The sequence below is a fragment of the Anarhichas minor genome, unplaced genomic scaffold (genome assembly GCF_050575085.1).
Source record: "Anarhichas minor isolate MPS153535 unplaced genomic scaffold, ASM5057508v1 ptg000079l, whole genome shotgun sequence".
Taxonomy (NCBI): domain Eukaryota; kingdom Metazoa; phylum Chordata; class Actinopteri; order Perciformes; family Anarhichadidae; genus Anarhichas; species Anarhichas minor.
Genome location: NW_027466525.1, coordinates 2701911 through 2725721, shown reverse-complemented (window position 1 = coordinate 2725721; position 23811 = coordinate 2701911). Strand labels below are relative to the sequence as shown.

The 23811-nt window shown below is 41.1% G+C and overlaps 1 protein-coding gene across 9 annotated transcripts in view; it reads right to left on the bottom strand.

The window, feature by feature from the left end:
- Window positions 1–23121, bottom strand: part of dgkb (diacylglycerol kinase, beta) — a 60193-nt gene extending 37072 nt beyond the window's left edge. Inside the window, exons 1-14 of one of the 9 annotated variants that reach the window (XM_076081184.1) lie at window positions 23043–23112; window positions 17862–17938; window positions 17075–17095; window positions 16365–16553; window positions 15518–15525; window positions 13175–13275; window positions 8970–9019; window positions 7016–7090; window positions 6566–6685; window positions 4180–4297; window positions 3016–3104; window positions 2589–2705; window positions 2199–2297; window positions 1384–1536 (exon numbers count right to left, since the gene is read on the bottom strand). In XM_076081184.1, coding sequence (XP_075937299.1) covers window positions 1384–1536; window positions 2199–2297; window positions 2589–2705; window positions 3016–3104; window positions 4180–4297; window positions 6566–6685; window positions 7016–7090; window positions 8970–9019; window positions 13175–13275; window positions 15518–15525; window positions 16365–16553; window positions 17075–17095; window positions 17862–17938; window positions 23043–23112 — 1287 coding nt within the window. Of the gene's footprint in view, window positions 1–1383; window positions 1537–2198; window positions 2298–2588; window positions 2706–3015; window positions 3105–4179; window positions 4298–6565; window positions 6686–7015; window positions 7091–8969; window positions 9020–13174; window positions 13347–15517; window positions 15526–16350; window positions 16554–17074; window positions 17096–17861; window positions 17939–23042 lie in introns of all 9 variants that reach the window. The other 8 variants (XM_076081183.1, XM_076081187.1, XM_076081189.1 and 5 more) reach the window with 8 other exon arrangements.
- Between the last annotated feature and the right edge of the window lie 690 nt (window positions 23122–23811).

Below are 23811 nucleotides of genomic sequence, written 5' to 3'. Positions count from 1 at the left end.
AAATGAAGGTTTTTATCAGAAGTTATGGTGGCAAATGATATCGGATGCAGGCCGGGTTTCAGTGAGCAGACGTACAGTTCAGTAGAACAACCCATCCATCTCTCAGCCAATCAATACTCTCAACCTGATAAATCATGATTCACAATTCAGTCGTAATAGTCATTTGTCACCGCTTCCTAATTGGCAGGGCAGTTTGTCTCGTGTGACGGGGTTTTTTTTTTTTTGGACGGACAGAAAAAACGCGGCGGTGCCGGAGGCCAGACTCACAGAGCGCCACACAAACGAAGCTCTAATCCGGCGGCGCCCACGTTTGAATCGGCCCCTTCGTGCGACAACTCGCCCCGTGCTCTCCCTGACACAGATGAAGCGCTTAACTCCCCCTGTCTGCTATCCCAGCAGGCCGAGGGTGAATTAATGAGCTCCCCCGTCCTGTCCGGAGTGATCCATTACTTCCTGTAATTATAAATAATAATCTTGATTATTACGCTGGTTAGCCGGCGAGAGGCATTAGATGGATGTGCCCGGGATATGATTCATCAGATTTCTCTCCCAGCCACGAGCAGACGAGCAGTCGCCACAGACAGCGTGCCGGCTGACAGATATGAGAGGGGATCTGAGCGGACTGGGCTCTGCTGTATGATACCGATTACCAGCAGTCCCGTCATGTGAACTGCAGAGGCTCATTTCAACATGAATACAAATACTAAAGGCTGCTGCTTTACAATTGGTGCAGACTGCAGCAGAGAGGCCTCTCAACAAATATGTCCAGGCCTGTGCGTTGGTTTTAAATTTAAATTTCTGATTATTTTCATAACTTTTAAACCATTTTATTCTGCACCAAGATGCCTCAGATCAGATCAGATATTGTCAAAAGTTCAGGCTGTTTTTTTTAACGTTTTAGGGACTATCTCCTGCTCTGATCAGATCAGCTGAGTCAGAGACGCATTCTTTTTTTTACTGTTTTCTATTTTCTTTTTAACGTTTGGCCCTCATTGAACCTCTGTTTTTGAAAGGCGCTATGAAGACAAAGTTTACTTCCTCAGGATGGCTTACTGCTGAAGTTGTGACTCATTTTACAACTTGTTCCGACAGTAGATAAATACATATCTGGTGGAATATGTCCAGGCTGAAATGTGCATTCGATTTTACATCTAAATGTTTTGGAAAAATCTTAAAAAGGTGGTTCTCATATCCAATTCTTTCCCAGTGTAACCGTATTATCACTGAACAGTAGTATTATGAAAGGAAAGCTTTAGATCAATATTGGTTGGATGAAACTTAAGTGATCCGTGTGCTTTACGCTGGAGCAGTGCGGTGTGACGAAGGTATATTATATTGAAATGTAAGCAGGAGAATAGAACACAGAGGGAGCATCAGACTCACCTGCAGTCCTTGGCCGTCCACTGTGACGGAGTTGGCTCTCTGCATCTTCGCTCTGCTCGGCTGGCTGGCCCGGGAGTCCTTCCTCAGCGTCGACTGTCTCTCCTGAGGGTCGAACAGCGGATCCGTCAATGAGCTGATTTCCACAACTAAAGACTTCAACTCTTACAAAATGATTTATTACACAAATTTAAAGAAAGGAATGGCACTTTTGAAAAAAATAACCTTTTTTTCCCGGTTTTACTTCTTAAACTTAAATACGAGCTTCTTCTCTGTATTTTATTCACGTTTTTTTGTGACAATCGTCTAAGCCTGTCGCCGTATTTGTTGTTGTAATCGTGGCCGTGGACACTGAGGTCACAATGTTGACATTTTATTTCATGAATTTTATCTAATAAATCAATAAATAATAAACAAATGATTTAGTATCTTCCTGGCACAAAGCTCTGAAACATCTGAGGAAAAGGAAAATAAATCACTTTGTTGTATGAGGTCATCATTTCTCAATAATTCATTAATCCAGAAAGTTACCTGGAAATAACTTTATTAATCTGGTTCTGGTTGCAACGTTGTAAAGTTCAGAGACGGTGGTCTGAGTTTCCATCAACAGAAGTTAAAAGGATTACACAAGGGTAGATTTTAGATAGAGTCTTTTCCCCTGAAATAGATGTGCACCATTTTTGGTAATAATTATCTCGGGAAATAAAAAAAACAAATAATAGAGCTTTGCCATTTCAGATCTCAGTGGGAGAACGGAGGCTGATGATTGGATCCTCAGGTAACAGGTAATCGCTGGCCAGAGAGGAGCCAAGTCTTACCAGGACCACGGGGCAGATGGAGTTGGGGGGCAGGATGTGATCCTTCAGGGGTCCGCAGTCACACTCGGGTTTCACGTGGGAGGCGCACTTGTTATGGAGCTGGAGGAGGTCGCAGCCGTTAGTTAGCAGCCAGCTTGCGTCACAAACACACACACATGCTAAAGTTGCACACTTACAGGTACATGCTCGAAGATTTATTTGCGTTACACGTGTCATTGCTTCGGTTTTCATTTCTATTAACTTGCAACCACAAACAAGTGTTTTCAGGGTGTAAATTGGTGGGATGACTTGTGAGGCATCCGAGGTGCTAAAATCGAAACCCTAAAAAAAACAAGAAGCAGTGGGAATATAATGAGGAGGTGAGCTGCCTCTCCTCAGATGGCGGCTTACCGTGATTTGACACCACACACAGTGGAGCCCAGTCAGGCCCTGGTAACACTTGATGGTTTTGTGACACTTGTCACACTTGGTGGGGCAGTTCCCTTCCACCCAGAAATGATGCATTACCTGCAGAGAGAGAGGGAGAGAGGTGAGAAAAGAGACATGGTGCAGAAAAACAAGATGTATACAAAGGCACAAGTGACAACAATTAAAGAAAGCAAGACGGAGAGAGAAAGAAAGCACAGCAGAGAGCCAGAAAGGCCCAACAAACGAGGCTCTGTGTCTTTTAAAGCAGGCTTGTCCTGGTGATTAGCAATGCTTAGTAGCAGATTGAGATGTTTAAATTCCAGTAGAAGAAGACAGGCCCTCATCCTGAGCCCCGTGGAGCAGCGCGGATCCAAGCGTGCCGACTGCTGAGCACTCCAATTGGACGCACCTCTGTGTTTTTCTTGGACTTGACATATGTTTTGATGCAAGACGGCGGAGCGCGAGCCACGCAGCGCTCGTGGACTGTGTACTTGCAGACTGGGAGGAAAGAAAGAAAGAAAAAAACATTTTAATTTAAGACTTTCAACTAGGAGAAGACGGAACACAGAGGAAAGGAGAAAAAACAACAGTGCTATAAGTGCTTTACACCAGGGTTTGAGTAATGTTTGTGAAAACAGCTCCTGTGGAGGGTGTAGCGTTGGATGCACTATAGAAAAAAAAAGCCAGTGAGTAATGAGATCAGAATTATATAGAATAAAGTTTCTTTTGTTAAGACTCTTGTTTTTTTTTAGTTGAAGAAGCCATTATTTGACGCTGGAAACTCAGACTTAAACCTCTTTTAAAAAGGCCAAGTAAGAAATAAGACGCCATTATTGTCGCGTAAATTTGACTCCAGAGTAACATTCATAACAAGGCAACACAGAGAAACTGTATTTATAAAGCCTCTTTCAGAAACAGGGTTGCAAAGCTCATCACAAATACAAAATAACAAGAAACAAAAAGAAGAGGTTCATAAAAATGAGTTTTAAGAAGCGATTTAAAAGAAACCAACGAGGTCGCGAGACGAATCCCAACAGGAAGAATATTCCAGAGTTGTAGGGCCCTCAAAGCAAAATCCTAGTCTCCTTTACCTTATTGGGGGGGGGGGGGGGGGGCATTTAGCACTTTAAAAGTAATGAGCAGAACCTTGAAACCATTCCTGAAGTTAACTGTTTAAAACAAGGCTTGTATGATCTCTGCTGATTGACCTAGTTCACGGTCTTGCTGAAGCGTTTTGTAGAACCTGAAGGCGTGAATGTGCTTCATTCTTTACACACGTAAAATCGTCTCATATTTTTGACAGTCAGAGGACGATAGTTACGATCTCATTTTTGCAAACATTCAAAGTTGATAAAAACAGGACTGAACTAGCTTCTAGACACCATCATCAAAAGTTCAATTGAAATGGAAGATAACTCAACACATTTCTAGCTTTAGGCTTTAAAAAAAACCAACAGCTTGTTTAGCAAAATGTGTCACTGGAGACGACGCCGGCCGAGTTTACTGCGTGCGTGCGTCGTCTGTTCAAATCAATGCGTCCGTCGAACCCTGAGCGGTGAGTGAATGAACTCACAGGAGCAGCAGAGTCCCTGCTTCCCGAGTCCGATCAGCATGTTGAGACACAGGTTACAGTAGGCCGGCTTGTTGAAGTGCTTCAGTCTCCACACGTGTTGCCCGTCATCTTTGACATTCTGCAGACACACAAAACATACGACTTGATTGAACGATTGACTGCGTCACTGCATCGTTTCATATTCGGACAGGAGAATCATCAGCTGATCATTTCACTCGTGTATTTGTCAGTTAGCTCGATGAGTGTCTCACGTGTTGTATTTTTTTCCAGTTCTTCCGACTGGGAGGAAGTTTTGCTGCCTTCCCTTAGTGGTAATATTCATTCATAAAAGACATGACACCTAGGGAGGAATTTCTGCTGAAGCTGGTCAAATGGTTCCATCTAGTGGAGGAACTATGAGCTGAAGGCAGAACTGATCACAGGAAAACAGCAGCACATGTGTACAGATGTTGTCAGGAAACTGCTGGGGAGAGTGTGTGAGCTGTTAGCAGATCAATTATGCATTGCAGTAAATGGATTAGTAATGATGAGGAATATATTCACTGCTTCTAGTCCTTTTTCAGATCTTCAACAGCAGTAGCACGGCCCAGAAGGAAAAAAACTACACATTTCAGATTTCAGAGTTTAGCTGACACGATGAACTCTATGAACACGATGAACTCCAGCAATTGACAGTGAAGCAATTAGAGGTTAGATGTATGAACAACTCCTGTGACTTTAAAGCGATTAGCATAATCATCTCTGCAGGAATGGATTGAAGTAAAGTAAAAAAAAAAAAAAAGAGCTGAGAGATAGAGAAAGCCAATTTACACTTCAAAGATGCGAGAAGAGTTCTCTGTTTCTCTGAAAGGCTGATGAACCGAAAGCTGCGCAGACACACTCTTAAACACCTGTTCTAAAATAGCAAGAAGTGTCAGGTTCTTATGAACGGAAAGGAACGTTTAACCACATCAGGTTGACTGAGCGTCACCTTTAAAACACATGTTGAAGAGCTTCGTACAGTACACCCCGCCGTGTGATATTTGGAACTGAACTGTTCTCCCTCAAGACAGTCACACGCACATCATCAGGGGAGCTTCAGACCTCTAACGACAGTCATGCCACCAAACCTACATAATGAATTTGCTAATTTACATATGTTGTGTGATTGGTCATTGTTAAACAATACGTCAGTGAAAGTCCATGTGTTTAGGATGTGTTGATCATAAAGGTTATGGGCTGGAGGACAGACAGGAGACAGAGGACATTCGGATAACCGCAGCTTTTCACCGATCGTGTGTTTGCTTGTATTTTATGCACTAACGGTGTGAATGTTTTTGAGATGGATGCCTTAGAATCTCTTGTTGTTTTGAACAGAGTGAATGGCTTTGTGATTAGTTTCATCTCAGGCTAAAGTTTGCAGGTTTCCATCTTATCTTTCTTTGTGTATTCTACCACAGACGTCCAGCAACACGTGTCAATTACCAGCTCATTACACACAAACAGTCTTTTCAAAATAAACCTCCGTCTTCACAGGAAACTACTCAGTTTAGGAAAAGTGGGTTGGGTAACAATAACTACGAGGTAGTGTCACATATGTACGGAAGGTACGCGACAAATAATCAACCTCAACCTTGGTTTTTCAGTGAAATGTCTCGACTATTGACTGTTGAATGGATTCCCATGAAACTTGGCTCACACACACCCGAGCTCCGGTCAGGATGAATTGTAAGAACTTGAGTGATCTGCTGACTTTATCATCCAGCCTCATCATCGGGTCCATTTTTTTTATTTCTTATTAATACTTTGGTTAAATACCTGCAATGACATTTCCCATCAGCCTTTGTTGCAAAAAAACATCAAACAAACACAGGACTTTCACCCAGGAGACCACAGTTCTCGTCCCGTGTGAAACCAAAAGTAAACGTTAAATTGATGCTTGTATTGTCATGTAGAAAAGTCCGCTAAGGGCAGCTGTTCTTTATTTACCTTAGTACGGTTATTACGTTACGTTGTTACGTCTTTAAATTAACAAAAAACACAACCTTTTTTCTAACCAATACCGAGTAGTTTTGTTGCCAAAACCGAACAACTCGTTGCTCAACGTAAACCTCGTGACATTGTGCGTTTCTGCAGATGTGATATGCGGCTGATATTAAATGTATTCATGAAAGTTCATATTTACGTAAACATTCAACGTATCCTGTGGTTTGCAGAAACGTACAATGCCAACACCTTTTCTCACAACAGGACGGTTTCTAGCACGGCTGTAGACTCAGTCATATTAATACACTTTTGATATGGTTACATTTTTGTAAAATGGCTAAAACGGATGGAAGCTGCTGCACGCCGTTAGCCTGCGACCGGCGTCACCTGTCAAATGGAAGCGGTCTCTCTGTGGACTCACCGTCTCCAGGCCCAGCAGCACCAGCAGCGGGATGGTGGTCATGCCTCCCTGGATCCACTCCTCCAGCGACACCGTGCCGTCGTGGTCGTAGTCGATCTCCTGCATCATGTCCTGGAGGATCTGCAGCGTAAACGGAGACAGTAAGTCCAGAGACAAGAGGAGGACAAGTCTGGTTTTCATAGAAGTAGTACATTGGAATAATTTGCTCCCTGTGGGGTTGAGAGGAAATCTGTGGATACTGAAAATGATATTAAACTAGTGTAGAGTGTATTTTCAGGCTTGTCTTTCATTTCTTTTACAGTCATTATTTAGTGTTAAAGTTCAGTCACAAAATCATTGTTGTGGAAGAAAAACAGCTCTCAGCAAGCTGACGAAGTGTCTGCTAACCAGCTAAGAGGTTTAAACTCACACCATCACTGACTCCTGTTAACTGGGTGAAATGTCTCTTACTGGTTTCAGCTCAGTCACGTCCCATTCCAGGTACTCGGCTACGTGCATCATCTGGGAGATAATGTGCTCCAGCTCCTGCGGTGAGACCAATGACAAGTCAATCACAGGCCCCCAAAAAATACTGTATTTACCTTTTCCGTGTATTGCAGCCTTACAAGTCGATGCTGCTAAGTGGCCTTGGCGTGAATAGACTGATGAACGACATGTAATAGCAGGTTGGAAATGTCATTGTTCCGCACAGAAGAGGTTTTCTGAGAAAAACAAAGGCAGCGTGGGAAGAGCTCCGAGGCTGATGCTTTAATTACAATGGTTGACTTTCTTTTGGGAGGGGGGGGGGGGGGGGGGGTATTATTATCTAGTGTGGTAGTGAATCACTATGATGCACTTTGGACTTCTTTAAGATGTTGAGTGCAAATCAAGACTCCACACATAAAAAAAAGACTTCTTCTTCTTTTAATATTTTCTCAAATCTGAACACATTCAATCAATATCCCTCTTTTTTTTGGGATGCTCTTCCTCCTCTTTTCATTACGCTCCCCATCCCGGCCAATAATGGGATACATTACAAAACCCCTCCACCCACTTAGCCCTAACCCTCCTACACACGTTCTATACATGTACTCAAAAGCACTGGCGCGCTTTCATTCATCAAATATACGCCAGGCCAGATTTTTCTCTTTCCCGTCATCCATCCATTCATGTATTTGTACCAATGTTGATGTACAACATGGAGATAATGGGAGCAAACTGATTATATGTTTGCATTATTTACCCCTAACGTACTTAAGAGTACAAAGAGTACATAGCATCTAATATACAAGTACTCATTATACAAAACACGGCTATATTTATCGTACTTTACTATTTTTTACTGTAGCTACTGAGCAGCATTTTAATGTTAAAGTTTATATACTGAGTAACTTAATCAATAACTAGAGTTTATATATTTTATAAATGTATCTGATGTTTAACCTATAAAATGTTAGACAAGAACTAAAAGTTAAATAAATGTAAAGAAGTGAAGAGAACAATATATGTTCTATGATTTGTGGCCAGCTGAAGTATCCTAAATATAATATAAAATAATGGGTAATAATTAAATATGATATTATAACAGCTATAATGTGCTGAATGAAAGTACAGAAACACATAGAGAAGAATTAAATAGATTGATTTATCATGTCAATAGTTGATTTTGTTATTTTCCTCTTCTGTTGTTGTTGTCTGTTTGCATATCTGGGTCCTTTTACACTCGGGAGGGCTTCTCTGTTGCCTGTTTGTTTATATGTCGCCAACGTGGCCGGCTTATTCGCCCCTTCTTTCTCCTTTTTTTAAAGTACTGTTTTAATCCTCATTACAATGAATATTATTGTCATTGTTTGTCTCATCATTTGTCTTTTCCCTCATTGTCTCCTAATTTGAAAAAGAATAAAAACAAAGTAAATGTACTGGGGGGGGGGGGGGGGCAAACAAAAGTTTGAGCTCCTCACTTGTGATAATACATTTTATGTCTTTTGGTTTTGACTGCGTTTGACTGCTAACATTTTATGGGCATTTTTCACTGATTTCTGACATTTTAAATTCAAACTATTAATTGATTAATCAAGATTTAAATCAGCCGATAAGAATAATAATAATAATAGCTAGTTAGAAAGGAGAGTGTAACCTCTCATACTTTGTGTCTCCAGCTGTTTTGCTTCTGATGCTACTGATTTTAATAGACATTTTAAAAACTGACAAGTTGTCTCTCTAGTAATAAAATAAATACATTAGTAAAAACGCCAACATATTTAGGGATGCATTCAGTGAAAATTGTTGCCCTTTTGAACAACTTTTATTGTTCTTGTATGTCTTTTTATGTATTTGTCTTATGTGGACCCTGAGTCTGAAATAAAGATTGATTGATTGATTGAACCTCAGGCGAAGGTTGTTCTTAAAGAGGAGGAATATTTACCGAGCTGTCCAAAGACCCGTTTCCATCAGTGTCATAGAGGCGAAACATAACTGTGGAGACAAAACACAGAAATGTCAGTGCTTCAAGTGAACATTAAAAGCAGTCATTGGCAGGTGAAGCCGCAGCACCGCAGCGCCATAAAACAGCTTTTATTTCCTTTACAAAAACCCAGATCTCTGCAGTTGTACGCATCTGAAATGCTGCAACTTTAAGTGTCCCCCAATTACCACTCGAACGTGTCACCATGGAAACACACAGCTCCCACATCGAGGCCCGTGATTGGCTCTTGGCGTGACGTCTCGGTGATGTGTCTGAACGTCACAGAGTCGTGACAACAACAACAACAACATGACCTGGCTGCAGATCATTTCAATGCTAATATCTACACTTAGAGGCGCTCTTACCCAACACCACCCTCCACCCTGCACCCTGCACCCTGCACCCTCCACCCCCGGCTTCCATGCGAGTGCGGTCGAGGTGTAGCAGACGGCGGGTGCTGCTGACATCATGAGGAGCTGACGTCAGATGGCGGTTCGTCAACCCACTAACGAGGAGCTAAGTGCCAGTTTCCTGAAGGGGGTGTGACCTGTTGGAGGGAGGGGAGGGGGGGGGGGGGGAGGGAGGGGAAGTGCTGCTGGTGTCTGGCGTTGGGTGTTGGGTGGAGGCTGGTGGTGTCACGAGGTGGTGCTTGTGGTGACCCAAAGAGGTAATAAAATGCTAAAGATGATGAGAAGTGTTGGTAAATTCTGCCTGCAGTACAAAGGGGTTGAAGAGTTTCCTCTGGGATGGTTCTCGCGAAAAAGAAATAAAAACTCTGGATCCATTTGTAACGTTGATTAAAAAAACGTTTTGCCATATCTGCATATTGACGGCAACACGAGTCAATATCCTCTCTGAACAGGCATACAGTCTTTTCAGAATAAACTTCCATCTTCACAGGAAACAACTTAGTTAGGTTGAGGCAACGCAACTACTTGGTTAGGTTTAAGTTACTTAAAGTTACTTAAGTACTGCAGTTATGTGACAAATAAATCAACCCCGACTTCTCCGTTCACACGGGGCAACAGCAACGGTCTCTTGGGTGAAAGACTGGATTGTGTTTGCTCTTTTCTCTACTGCGCACGTGTTTTCAAAAAGATACTTTAGTGAACTTTTTATGTTGAAAACCACTGAAAACCAAATACATTTTTATTATCTTTAAAGTTAAATACCTAAATATATGTTAGTACAGTGAACTACTGATTTTGACCAGATCTCTATTTAACTTTAAGAGTTTCATGCGTTTGTTTATTTCTCTTTATTTGTTACCACCTTTCTGTTGTGAATTTCTCTTTTTTTCTACTCATCCATTATATATTTATTTCTGTTGTATGTAACTTAACTGCGCACCATTTAATTAGTTCTCTGTAATCTCACATCCTTACATTTTTCAAGGTGTTTTGGAAGCTTTAAATAACTTTATCAAAACACATATAAGTGCAAGACATTTGTTGAAACGGGTTATGGCTGCTTAACGGTGACACATCGTCCTCCTTAAACGTGTTAAAGCTATTTTACAGTGAGATTTCTATTTGCGGTGACGCCTTGTGAGACTTATTTTCGATTAATGCATCTGTTTTTTATAACACGAAACAGTGCTCGACTCTGCCTTATTCAACTTTCTTGTTTTTCTTTTTTTAAATATGCAGTAATTTCAAAGAAATACCTGAAACAAGGGGAACTGCACTGGAGCAAGATACATAACGGTATTAACCTGCAGCTTTAGTTTACTTTTGCTCCTTTACAGATAATAAATGTGTTTTTTCAGTACAGAGACGTCACATCTGTGCTGGATTGTCCGAATCTGCTTCAGATGATCCTGATGAAAGAAATCCGTCAACTCAGAAACCAGAGCAGTTCTCAGACTAACCAGCAGAGGGAGCCGTCACCTCACAAACAACAACCGTGCGGCTCAGCGCGAGTCGGAGAGAGTCGAGGACGCAGGCAGAGCTCCATGAGACATCAGCCACAGTTCCATCCATGATGTGCTCTCACACACAGGCGCCATCGGTTGAATTATTTAGCCATCCATGTGCTTAATGAGTGCTACTCTCCTCAATAATTCAGCAGATGGATGAGAATTACAGCAACACGGAGAGGAAAAAAACGTTTGATGACCAATTAAGCAACGTGTGAATAAATCATGAGATAAACGCAATTAAGAGACCCGGAAAGATGCGTCGATAAAGTGCGACCACGAGGCGTCTTCTCTTTAGAGAAGCTTTATGGGGAAGCTGCAATGATCGAAAAACAATAAATAGTGATGATCGATTCAAAATAAAAGCTCCGCCTTTGAATTCAGAAGAAAACTGAAAGGTTCTAACTTTGGTTGTGAGCTGAAAGAGCTCATTTCAGTTATTATGTTCACCAGGGGGAAAGAATAAGACGACAAGAAAGATGCAGTTTGATTGAATGTTATTGCGAACCACCAGAATCCACCAGAGAAAACTCACCAACAGACTGAGACACACAGACAGACCTGGCAAACATTTAGATTGAATCTGAATATCAATCATACAACTTTGTATATATGTTTTAGTACCTGTTTGTCTATTATAATGAGTGTATTGTTAAGGTTGTGTGCTTGTTCAGGGTGATGTCCTCATGTCATGTTAGCACACAGCATTCTATTTGGATAAACAGGAAGAAACAGAAATAATCTCTTTGGTTGAGTTGAACCTCAGCGGAGAACTAAGCTCAACGTAGATAATTACATTAATAAATATAAATGTTTTATTGACTTTTTATTGATCCTGTCATTCTTTTGTGCCCTATATTGCCACGTTTGGCTCAGAAGTGTTGTGAGTTGGGGGACATCATTTACAGTTTCAGTTTTTTTTAACTCGGCATCTGAACATAATAGTTCATAACATATCCATGATTGAAGGATTGCCTCCAAATGGTTCTCAACATGGCGACAGCTGAGCCGGCGGCTTGCAGCTAACGATGCTAACAGCGCAAACAATGGCAACAGTGCTGGCAGAACTAACAGTACGTAAGCACTGAATTTAGAAATGACAGCCTTTCACAGTAAAACTGTGAATGCAGGACTTATACTTGTCACGAATACTGCAGTATTTCTACACTGTGGTATTTCTATCCGAGTACTTCAGTGCTGAAGTGTATCGTGAGGAAAAAGTTGCGTCCGTCAAACGGCTGTTTTCACCGAGTGTGAAAGTTACATCATACTGCAGGTAACCACAGCAACAGTAGTTCTTCTGGATGCTGCATTACCAGATCATACCAACCTAACCGACAACAAACCAACTCTCCTCTGATTAGTGGCCACAACACACTGGGAAGTGTCTTAATATAGAAAAGAACAGACTGCTCACAGCCTCCACTTCATCCAGTATTGCCTAATATCAGGACTATGGCTGCACATAAATAATTTCATTTTTGATTAATTTGACGATCGTTTTCTTGATTCAATTCTTAATTGTTTTGTCCAAAAAGTAAAAATAAACAAATGTCCCAGAGCCCATTATTTTTTACAGAGATAACGTGATGGTCATCCACTGCAGGCATGATAACACCCGACAGACAGTGGCGTCTGAGGTGGGATGAGGTCGATCCAACCTGGCAAAGTGAAGTCATGTGGTTCCTTTAGAAAATATATATATAGTCTCATAAATCTGTGATTTTAATCTCAGAGAATTTGTGATTTGTTCTTCTAGTACATTTCTTTTATGGAATATTTGCCCCCTTCCCCAGCCTGTTTTCTTTTTTAATGAATTGTTTTACTAAAAACAAAAGGTGAGTCAGTGGCAGGTCTTAGTTTAGATCACAGCTAAAGGCTATACACGTATTTAGAACCTGAAAGCTCAGCTCCTTAGTGAGGCTTGATGTTGCATTTTCCCACAAAGCAGCAGAGCAAAGATTGGTGGTGTGTCCTCTCTTACCCTTTGTCTGATTCACTGAGCGTCACTCTGACATTACTGAGCCTGACTTCTAATACTTCCTTCCACCCACTGAGGTTCGACTCAACCGGTGACATTAACTCAGCCTGCTGATGTCTCAGTTGGCCGGTTGTGTATTTTATCTTTCGTCTTTCTTGCATTTCGATCTGGTAGGACTTGTCTACTTTCAGCACACCACTATATTGAAAATGCTCGTCGTACAGTATATGAACAGACGGCCCGTGTGCACCGGGATGACACACTCACACTCGAGCTTGTCCTCAGGGCGCCCGCCCTCCAGCAGCGAGAGGTAACACACGATGTCCTTCAGCTGCACCGTATCCAGAGGCGGGGGCAGGGCGTCCGTCCTCACGGGGGTCGAGTTGCCTTTGATCAGCTTCAGGCCTGTAGGGAGACGGAGACCAAAGGTCAAAACATCCTCCGCAACGTCTCTAATGTCGGCCCGATACCCTGCTGGCCCGGCTTTAGTCGTGCAGTCGGATTGATCGTTGGTGGGCGGTGCCCGGTTCACCAAAAGGCAAACAAATATAAAGTCCTGTTTGTAGTCAGAGAGGAGCTGTAATATATGTACAGGGGACTTTAAAAGTAGACTTAGTCGTCTTGACACCACCCATTGGTTTGTGGACTGCTGTTTTGAAGCCTTGAGTTCGCCATCGAAGCTTTTGACCATCACCAAAAAATAGAATTGTGTTCTCGTCTGGTTCGTGTTCTCCCTGCACGCTGTCTGTACACATGGAAAGGTTGTTCACGAGGCAAGAAGCGCTTCACTCTGTAACATTGTACAGTGGATCGTTTCTGTAGTCCCAACAACTCCAACAGAGTCATACGTCCATGTCAGTTTCACACTGTCAAGTTAAACTTCATCATTTTAATAAAGTTAAAAGATTAAGGGGTATCTGTAATATACCAAAAAATATTCCGAAATACTGATCTTTTCATGCTTGTTCTGTAGCGTTGACTTCTCTAATCAGATGCCGGCAGAGCGCCATATGAGCATCAAATGACGTTTATTGAAAGAGACGCGTCTATTGTCACCTTCGGGGCCTTCGGCCCTTTAATTCTGATTTAACGAGATGGTACAAGACTGCATGGAAACCACAGACTGAAGGAGCGTTAGTGAATCTGCTCATTCTTCACCACCGTGCTCTCAGCAAAGAGCTCAGCTGCTATTTGTTCATAAAGTCAGTGTGTACGTCCAGCTAGCAGCCATAAACTCTCCTCTCACACGAGCAGTGATGCTGCTCACTTCTAAAAGAGCTTTTAAGGGGAAATAAACCCTTTAATAATGCTGTGTACAGCGGTTCCTCTATCCGTGTCGGGGGGGATGGGAGGACTTGCTGTTAAAACTGGATCAATGAGGCCTAAATAACACACTCGCATACAGCAGGCTGCACTGATTCAGCTCCTCACGTGCCACATGTGAGGTGATGTCCTGAGTTTACTCGCGTTTTCCTCTACTACAGCTTTTAGCTTTATATTAAACTGTTTAGTAAGATTTACAATGAATGTATAGAATATTTGGCTCTCTTAGTCGTTATGAAAATGTTTTTTCACGAATAGGAAGCTTTGAATATCAGGGTGTATTCTGTACGTCAGTGTTCTATCAGACTATAATATTTCTTAATGTTCATAATAATAATTTAGTCTAGTTTACTGAGTCAAATTGTCTTATAAGATGCAATCGATGGATACTTGCCTCTATGATCATAAACTGATTCTAGATTATAGTTTCAGTGCTAAACTGCATGTCAAATATTGCTTTAATGAAAGTTAACAACTAGGTTTTACCGTTTGAAGTTATGCCAGAGTGGGAATCCCACGGCTGCGTTTACTGTAGCAACCCCAGCTCACTCTCCGTGGGGAGTTGTCTTCAATTTCCAGCCGCTGAACGCTGCCAGTCACTGGGGAACGTTACTCTATTTCATAACACACTCGTCTGATCTACTGTGCAGGACCATCTCTCCTGTAGTGACCACGGGGGGTAAATGCAGGTAAAATGGAATAGAAGGCAATCCAATTATTTCTATTACAGTATGTGTGCTTTTTTGGGAAATCAACATCTGTTCATCACGACACATGCGCCGTTCATTTCCACTCAGCTTGGTATAACAACTTGAAGTTATTTGAGGATTCCAAAGTCATCTGTGATTCATGCAAAGGCTAATATGAGCGCTAATTATACGAGCTTTCATCAGAGACATTGGACAAAGTGTAAGAAGCTCTTATAGCCTAAAACACAAGCAAGTCTCAAAGTGGATGCTGATATTTGAAAACATATCACAGGTAAAAGTCAGGTTATTATTATCCATATTATCATTATTATTGTTATTTACCTGAGATATCAGGCAGTCAAAGAAGAGTGCAGCCGAGTGTCAGTGCAGGGAATTTTAGCTTTCAAGGGAAAATTGGCCAATTTTTAACCGCATCTCCGTCTGTCAGAGTTCGGGATATTGTGTGAAAAAAGTCTGCAGCGGGTTGCTGAAGCTCTCCGTGTCTCTGAGGTGCATTTACAAAGTCTGTTGTTTCTCCTGCATCCAGCACACCGTCATATTTAACGTGACGGTGATGTAGTTGGATGCAAGGAAGAACGGCGAAGGCTACTGTTTCACTTGTACATCTCTGGGTTGTCGTTCTCTCACAAACGGAACTTCCTTGTTCTGTTCAAGGCTATTGAATGAAGGCCGGGACACGGTCTTGAGCTACGAAACATGAGCAGAGTTACTGGAAATGTGATGTCAAAGGGCAGACAGCGCCAGAACGTTTTGGGTATTAATTATATAGAACTTATTCAAATAAAAAGCATTTGTTTCTGGACTTTTATTAAAGATCTTTTCAATAATTGCAGGATTGTAATTCTCAACCATAAAAGAAGGCATAAAAGAGTCTTTGCCGACTTGGCACAATTCATTTTGTCTGCCCGTCAGTGGCTTCAACGCAATGTATCCTGGTACATGTAGTCACTGCAGGTAGAGCTCCCCGAGCAGAAGAAATCAGTTTTCTCGGTGTTAAGCTAGCACTGAGGAATTTAAGGAGTACGTTTAGAACAGACGTCGACATAACAAAGGTGCAGCATTCTCCCTTTAGTACCGGTGACTCACTACCACACCAGAACAAGATATTAGTACAAATGCTGAAAACAAACAGAACCACAGCCAAGACAATTGGCAGCCGCTAGACTACGATCTACATCGTGTGCCACGGGGCTGAACTTGGCAGGAAATCTGTAATCATCTAATGGCACAAAAAACAACAACAACAGATAAATACACAGAAATGGTTCTGCTTCAACACAGCAAAGAAAGTAAAGTGTCCTGTCGTTAAAAACCAAGAATGAGTCACTGCTGCGAGAGCATGGAATAAGTGATAAACTGGCTGCACATTAGCAACAACAGCAGTAATCAGTAGCTACAAAACACCAACACGCTGCGCTAACAACTCGAGGGTTTGTTATGGCGATGACTTCCTCTCTACACTTACCAGAGACTCTGGGTTTGTCAGAAGATGAGGGACTGGGTCTGGGTCCCTTGTTGCTGAACGTCATGAAGAGGTGTTGACAGAACTCTTCGGAGAGTTCGCTCTCCAGGAACGTCTGCATGAAGACCTTGAAGCCCTCAAAGTCAATCTCCTAAAATAACAAAAACAGGGCAGAAATAGAGCGTGTTGTTGGTCATGTGGAGCTGCAGCCGTCGCCTAAAGGGCTTCAAGGGAACACGGATGATTTGTAATGTGAATGTTGGTATGTTTGACCTTTGGGGGGGGGGACAATCTGTGATCTTTCGCAAAAATGTTGCAGAATTCAGATTTCTGTACTCGAGATGCCTCGAGTGTTGTTTGGGCTGTGGGCGGGTGAAGAGCTATTTCAGAGGGCTTTCAATGTTTTTCCAGCGTGTGTGCCGCTTACAGCTTCGTCCATCTCTACGACTATTAGGTTGGCTGATTGTTTAAATCTGTTGTTAATGTTGTCTTACATTTAAGATGAGTAATATGTCCCCAACAATAGATGCATATATCCTCTATAAATGCCTTTACTTTTCTTTCTCATTAAAAACTAATTGAGAAAGTTGAGTTATCCGGCGAGAAACTTTATGAGCACTCAACAAAACACACCAACAATACGATAAAGAGAGGAGAGAAGAGATGGATTACCTGGCTGAGGATGTCCTGCTTCTAAACATGCAGCATTGTAGAAAGAAAGAAACCCAATATGTTCATGGATGTATCATGCAGTTGTGTGCTAAATATCCTTATTACACCTGTGCATGTAAAAATCACAAAGACATGATGTCTGTGAATGCAGGTCTACGGTGACTAACTCTCTTTATTGACTTCCACTATATAAAGGGTTTTATAACTGCCATGGAACAATTAATACTGCATGCATAGCCGATCGAAAATAGTGTATTGCATACTACAAATTGAGATCCTGTTATTAAAATACTGCCTTTTCCTGAAAGGCTTTTGAGTACGTGTTTCTATTTGAAGACAGACTGTTAAATGTAGTGAGAAAATAGTTATTCTCCAAACCCCAATAACGCTACCATGCAACTCTCAAAGCAAGAAAACAAAAATCTAACCATGAAATGCTGTTATCATAGTGATATACAATTACTTTTCATGCTTAAATGGCAGCTTACAGTTCAGATGTGTGTCGAAATATTCTTTGAAAAAAAAGGTGTGAACGAAGCAGAGGAATTGAAAATGATATAACCATATAACACAGTTTTATGTTCAATCGTCTGTAAAATCAAATTTATTTAAGACCCCCAACGAAACAAAATAAAAATAAAAATCAAGATTCTTAATAGAAGAACAGAAAATAACAACCAGACACGGAAAGGTCAATATGCAGATAGGTGTGCGGGGGCTCTTAGCCCAGTTGGATTCAAAACACTATAAACCATGTGTTATATAATAGAGTATAAACGGCACATACCTCCTCTGGATTGTATTTAGCCAAAACACCATCTCCATGGAACTCCTGCAGCACATCCTTCAGCTTCTTGGTCGAGTCTGAGGAAAATAAATTTACGGTGTTTGAGTGTTGTGATCGGTTTATGTTTGGAAAGTTTGGCTGGGGAACTGCTGCTTTTGGGCCCTTGGAAAGGAAAATAATCTTAATCTTCAATAAGTGCAGCTACAACAAGCAACAGTTGTTAGCAACAGGTTAGCTAACAGGCAAACATGTATGAAATAAATCATCATAAAGGACTTAATTGATTGGTTATTAATAGTTAAATATATTATAATTTTCAACGCATTAATGTCTACTTATACACTGCTGGGTATCTTGTGAATTCATAAAGATAGATATGTAATCTTATTTTAGCATATATTTGTATATCATTATGTATTTATTGATAATATTTTGTATGAATCTGAACCTGCAAAGTGCCTGGTAACTAAAATTCAAAAATAAATGTAATGGAGTAAAAAGTAACAATATTTCTCTCAGAAAATGAAGTGAAGTAAAAGAATAAAGTGGTTAACATGGTAATACTCAAGTAGAGTACAAGTACCTCAACATTAGGTCTACTTAAGTATAGTACATATATAAATGTACTTAGTTACTTTCCACCACGCGTTATCATCCTTAGAGGCATATTTCTGAAAGTTGAACAGAGCCAAGCTAACGTTAGCCTCTTCTGCTCCCAGTTGTTATGCTAAGCTAGGCTAACTCTATCCTGAATCCAGCTCCATACGTTGGAGTGTTTGTATCAATCTTCACCCTCTCTAGAAAGCAAATATGTGTATTATTACCCAAACTGGTGAAGTAGACATACAAATCACATTTCATAGATATGGCATTGATGATATTGAAAGGTGAACAACTAGCTAACTATAGCCATGAAGCTAATTTGAATTCGGGTCAGTTATTAAGATTCAAACTTGCATTAACAGACTTTCTGACAACTTGTGGACAACAGAAACAAGCTGTAAACAGTGACAGATTATCATCTTTTAAATTGATATGGTGAACTTGTTAGCCGACATATTTAGCAAATACGAAGCATTAGCATACATACAGTCACTCTCCTTTTAAGCTTGATTATAGACACTTTAAAATCAAGTCCACTTGTTTAAAGAATGATCTGGTGTTTAAAAAAAATGTAATAAATAATACTATTTAATATATTATATTTATATCACATGTTTGAAGAAATTTGGTCAGTTGTTTTCGCACTCAGTTATGGACCAAAATAACTCGATCAGATGTAGATTTTCTGTGATAATTACTGCATGCTGCAGAGTGTTTATGAGTCCCGCTGCTAAATCAATTTGCTGCGCTGCGGATACTAGGTTCTAAATGTTACAGAAGTTAATTAGAAGTACCATTTTCTCACATGCACTGGAGGGCCTGGTTCAGCTCTCACACGGATGCTTGTTTTAAGTCCGTGCTCCATATCAGCTACCTGGTCTCTCACCTCTTCCTAATTAGCACGAGAAGATGTGGATCTCTTGCTCCTGTAAAATCACGTCTGCTTCCCCAGCAGCTCTCCGACCTGCCATGATCTAAATGGAGCAGCCGGGGACCGTGAGGTAAGGTTGCTGCTCATGAAATTGCACAGCATGTCACTGATTGATAAGCAGCAGGTGTGTTGGGAGGTTCGGCCTTGCAGGTAAGAAAAGAAAGATTTCTCTTTTCAAAATCATTAAACTTGGTGAAACTGTATCATAAATGTTAGTGTGTGATTGAGTAAATACAACACCGATTGTTTTTGCTTTTACACATTTGTGTTAGTTAGACGAGTATTGTGTTACATTAGATTTGATTTTATGTCTTTGTCTTCGGCTTCTCCCAAGTCAACTCATTGTCTCCCCAATGTGTCAAATACCACAGCTAAGCTTTAAACCGTGACCCACCAGCGCCACTATTGAACGTGTCAATATACAAGTGTATATTGTCACTTGTATATTGTCAATATACAAGTGTGACGACTGGCAAGTGACTTGACAAAATGTCAACGTCCACTTTCAGTTTCTCGCAGGACACGAACAGTGGTCTCCTGGATAAAAGTCCTGTGTTTGTTTGCCCTGAGCGTCTAATAATGATACAGGTGTGTTTACATTGGAGATAGTTGAAAGCCCGGTGAGTTGCATTTACACATTAAAGGGTTTCTCCATGCGTCGCTGTCCGACGTCATGGAGCAATGACTAAGTTGTGGAATTTGACGCATTGCGAATGAGAACGAGTTGACAAAGTACAGCAAAGGTACACACAATACACATTATAATAATATTCACCAATAAAACATGCAAATATATAATAGTGCAAACGGGGCAGGTAGCAGCACATAAGTTATATAAATATTACAAGAGCAAATATATAATAAAAGTGTTCCCTGATGCATTCATTCTGTGTTCAGCTCCTCTTAACAGCTTTTTTGTTGGTCGTAACGTTGCGTCGCCTCCTGCGCTAATGGCTCTGGACCTTTGATTTTCTGAGGAGGCATTTTTACCAACAGTGAGTAGAAATAATTGTTTCCCATTGGGCAGTGTGTCATCATCATTATTGACCACCTATATTAGCGCGCCGCCTACACAAAACCATTACGTGGCAGGGTGATTATGAATCCACTGATTGGCTGTCACGTTCCACATGCCCGGCTGAATTACAATGTTTTTTCTCAATCAGGCTATAATGATTTAAGCATTGTGTGGCACACGGCAATCAGAGGACAAGACCTATTCCATGTTGTTTAGTTTCACAAACACAGTGAAGACGTTCTGTACCTTTAGAAGTAAAAGAATGTTCCCTCTGTGAAGCAGCACTCTGCTATATGGCCATTAGCAATTATATCCGTTAAATAGAAACTAATTGTGAGTAAGATCTTGTGTGCTCGACTCAGCGCACAGCTATTAAAATGTTATGAAAGCGTGCGGCGGCTCACTCTAATGAGAAGGAAGGGAGAGATACAGTAGGAGGCGAGATGAGGAGAGAAGGTGAGGCAATGTGATGCCCATTGTTGCTGCTCGGAGAACGGGATATTTTATAACCTGTAGCTGCAGAGCGCACAAAGAGTCGCCCCGAGCTCGTTGAAACATGATTATCCAAAGCCGTCTAGCGTGCACGCAGACGTGCACACACACCGAGACTCTTTAGTTCTCTCTTGCTGCTTCACTTTTTATTTTATTCCGCCTTTTATTCCCACACAAATTCAGGATACAGCGTTAAGCCTCTCGTCCCTGGAACATTTGGTTTAATTCGTCAAACTCCTCAGCCACCCACCAAAAAAAGACAAAAAAACACACAAACACAAAAATACATGGAAAACCAAAAAAGCAAAAACCTGATTGGCTCTTGAGTGTAGCAGGGGAGTTTAAGGAACGGTGTTGTCACCAGGCACAGAGCAAATTAAAGAGAGAGAGATGTCATTATCAAGTGAAACTAGAGATCCAGGGAGAAAAGCATTCATTATTAAGATTCATACTCGGTGCAGCGGTTGAAATGCCTCGAAGATGTCGTGTTTGACACTGAAAATAGCTCTGAGATGTATCCCGCCGCTGTGTCGGCCCTGATGCGAAAAGCACTTAGGCTCTAAACAAGTTGGGACACCTAACGACTCCATCTCTGGTCCACGGTTACTTCCATTGTTTGTCTGCCTCCGAACGATTTACCGTGACTTCTGCTTTCAAAGTCTGTCCAAAAAAAAACCGTTTAGTAGGTGGTGCACAAAGGTTAGCCTGCCAGGTATCGTCATATTTTCCGTCCCTGGTACCATTTCAAATGATGAAATGTGTCAACATCTCGGAGCGTAACATAAACTCCGGGCGTCCAGAGCACAGTCTAGTAAGCAGGGGAGCCATTTATTGGAGTTTGCGAATGAATCATTCAGAGCTAAAGCGGCAACACACAGATTAAATGCTTCAGCAGCTTCCAGCTTCCTACATCAGCAAGACGGAACACGCAGCAGCCTGCAATTACTGTGAAACGTCAACATTTCATCATTAGAAGAACAAGAGATGTTTGAGATTCACCAGTGAATTGATTTATGCTGCAGTCGTACAGCAGACAGAGGAACACTCCTGTTATTGTTAACTCGGTGGATTGATGCTGTTGGAGAAAATTCATGTCTCGATCTGTTAACGTGTCCCCAAGTGAGAGGAGGATCACCGGAGATATGAAAGCAGAAATCAGACTCATGACAACTTTCCATAAAACCCAAATCAATGAAGTGAAAAGGGAAAACACTAACAAAATAAGTATGTAATACCTTTTAAAGGAAGATGAACTGTGTAGTGCTCATACATTATGAGATCTGGAAATACTTTGTGTGGCAACCAAACCACTCAGCAAATGGTTCAAGGTTAACCTCACACAGAATCCAGTAAAAGCAGCCGCTTGTCTAATTCTGAATATCTCTTTTATCCAACAAAAATAACAATTTCACAATTAATGTTTTCATTCGCTGACACACACAATGATGACAGCCAAAAAGCCGGTAAGCTGTAATGAAAATTTACTTCTACCCGTTTCATGTCATTTGGAGGTCTCCTCAATGCCCTTGTAAAATTTGCTCTGTTTTTGGAAATATTCGTCTCTTAAGCTGCTAATTGCTCCACTATGTTCACCAGCCAGTCACTCATTTTGTTTATCTGACAATGTTTGGTGCTGGGTCGGGCGTGTACAGTGGATGTGTCTGTTGTTAAAAACAGCTGGAAACAGGGCTGATCAGTAAAACCAAAACAATGAGCTGTAAGAACCTAAAACTCTCCATAGAGATGAGAGGAAATGCAGATCTGTGTGATCATTTTCTGTAGGTTTTGTCACTATACAAGCAACCCCCTTCATATATCACACTTTGATAAATTGTTAGCTTAGTAGCTAACACAGATGCTAACATAATCTAAAATAAAATCGGTCACATTTTATCAGACGAAAAAGTTAATAACGGGTGATAACAATGAAATTTAAGGTGAAACAATATTCGCACCAGCAGATGTTGATTTGGGGCTGCAAGAAAAGTACCATGTCACCTGGTTACTGTTCTTTGTAGAACACGATCACACACACACACACACACACACACACACACACACACACACACACACCTAGAAAAATTCAGAGCGTCTTTATCACAGTGAGACACAAACAGAGAGTAGCTGTCCTACTCACACTGAGTGTACTCTTGGAGCAGGGCGAACTCAGCTGGGGTCAGTGTGACCCACGTGTCCTGGCTGCTCATTGTGTTCAGGCCTCGAACCTCCGTCCGCAGAGCATTACCCGGGCAGCAGCACACAGCGGGGCGTCACACGCTGGAAGAACAACAACAACACGTCAGACCACCGTTCTCGTTAGATACTTTGGATGTGAAAATGACAAAGCAGGTAAAAAGGAGACGCTTGTTTGAAGTCAGAGGCTGCAGTTGTTTCTGCGTCGTAAAAAGGTCAGAAATACTGTTCATACTTTTTTCCTATTAAATGGTAATAATATGTATATAATATAATATATAATATAAATTTAATTATAAATAACTATAATATAAATAATTATAATATATTATATAATTACAACGATATACACTTTATAATATATTATAAATATTCTATTATATAAATTACTAATATAACTCAAGGCTGTAAATAATTAGATATGTTACTACAGAGATACATAACAATTCTTTAATAATGTCTAAACTAGACAACAATACTGAAATAAACATGCTGTCACATCAACCAACTCACATATGCCATATGTTCCCTTTCTGCAATTTTAATCTCAACGCCTCGCAAAAAAGACCAAATGCCAGAATGTCCCTTTGTCTCTTGATCGAGCTGTTGCAAGGACTTGACATTTCAGGCTTTGACATTCATGTTTGTCAGCCAGTGTTGGATAAAGCCAGCGTAAAGAAACCACCATCATTAGAAAAAACATGGACACCTTC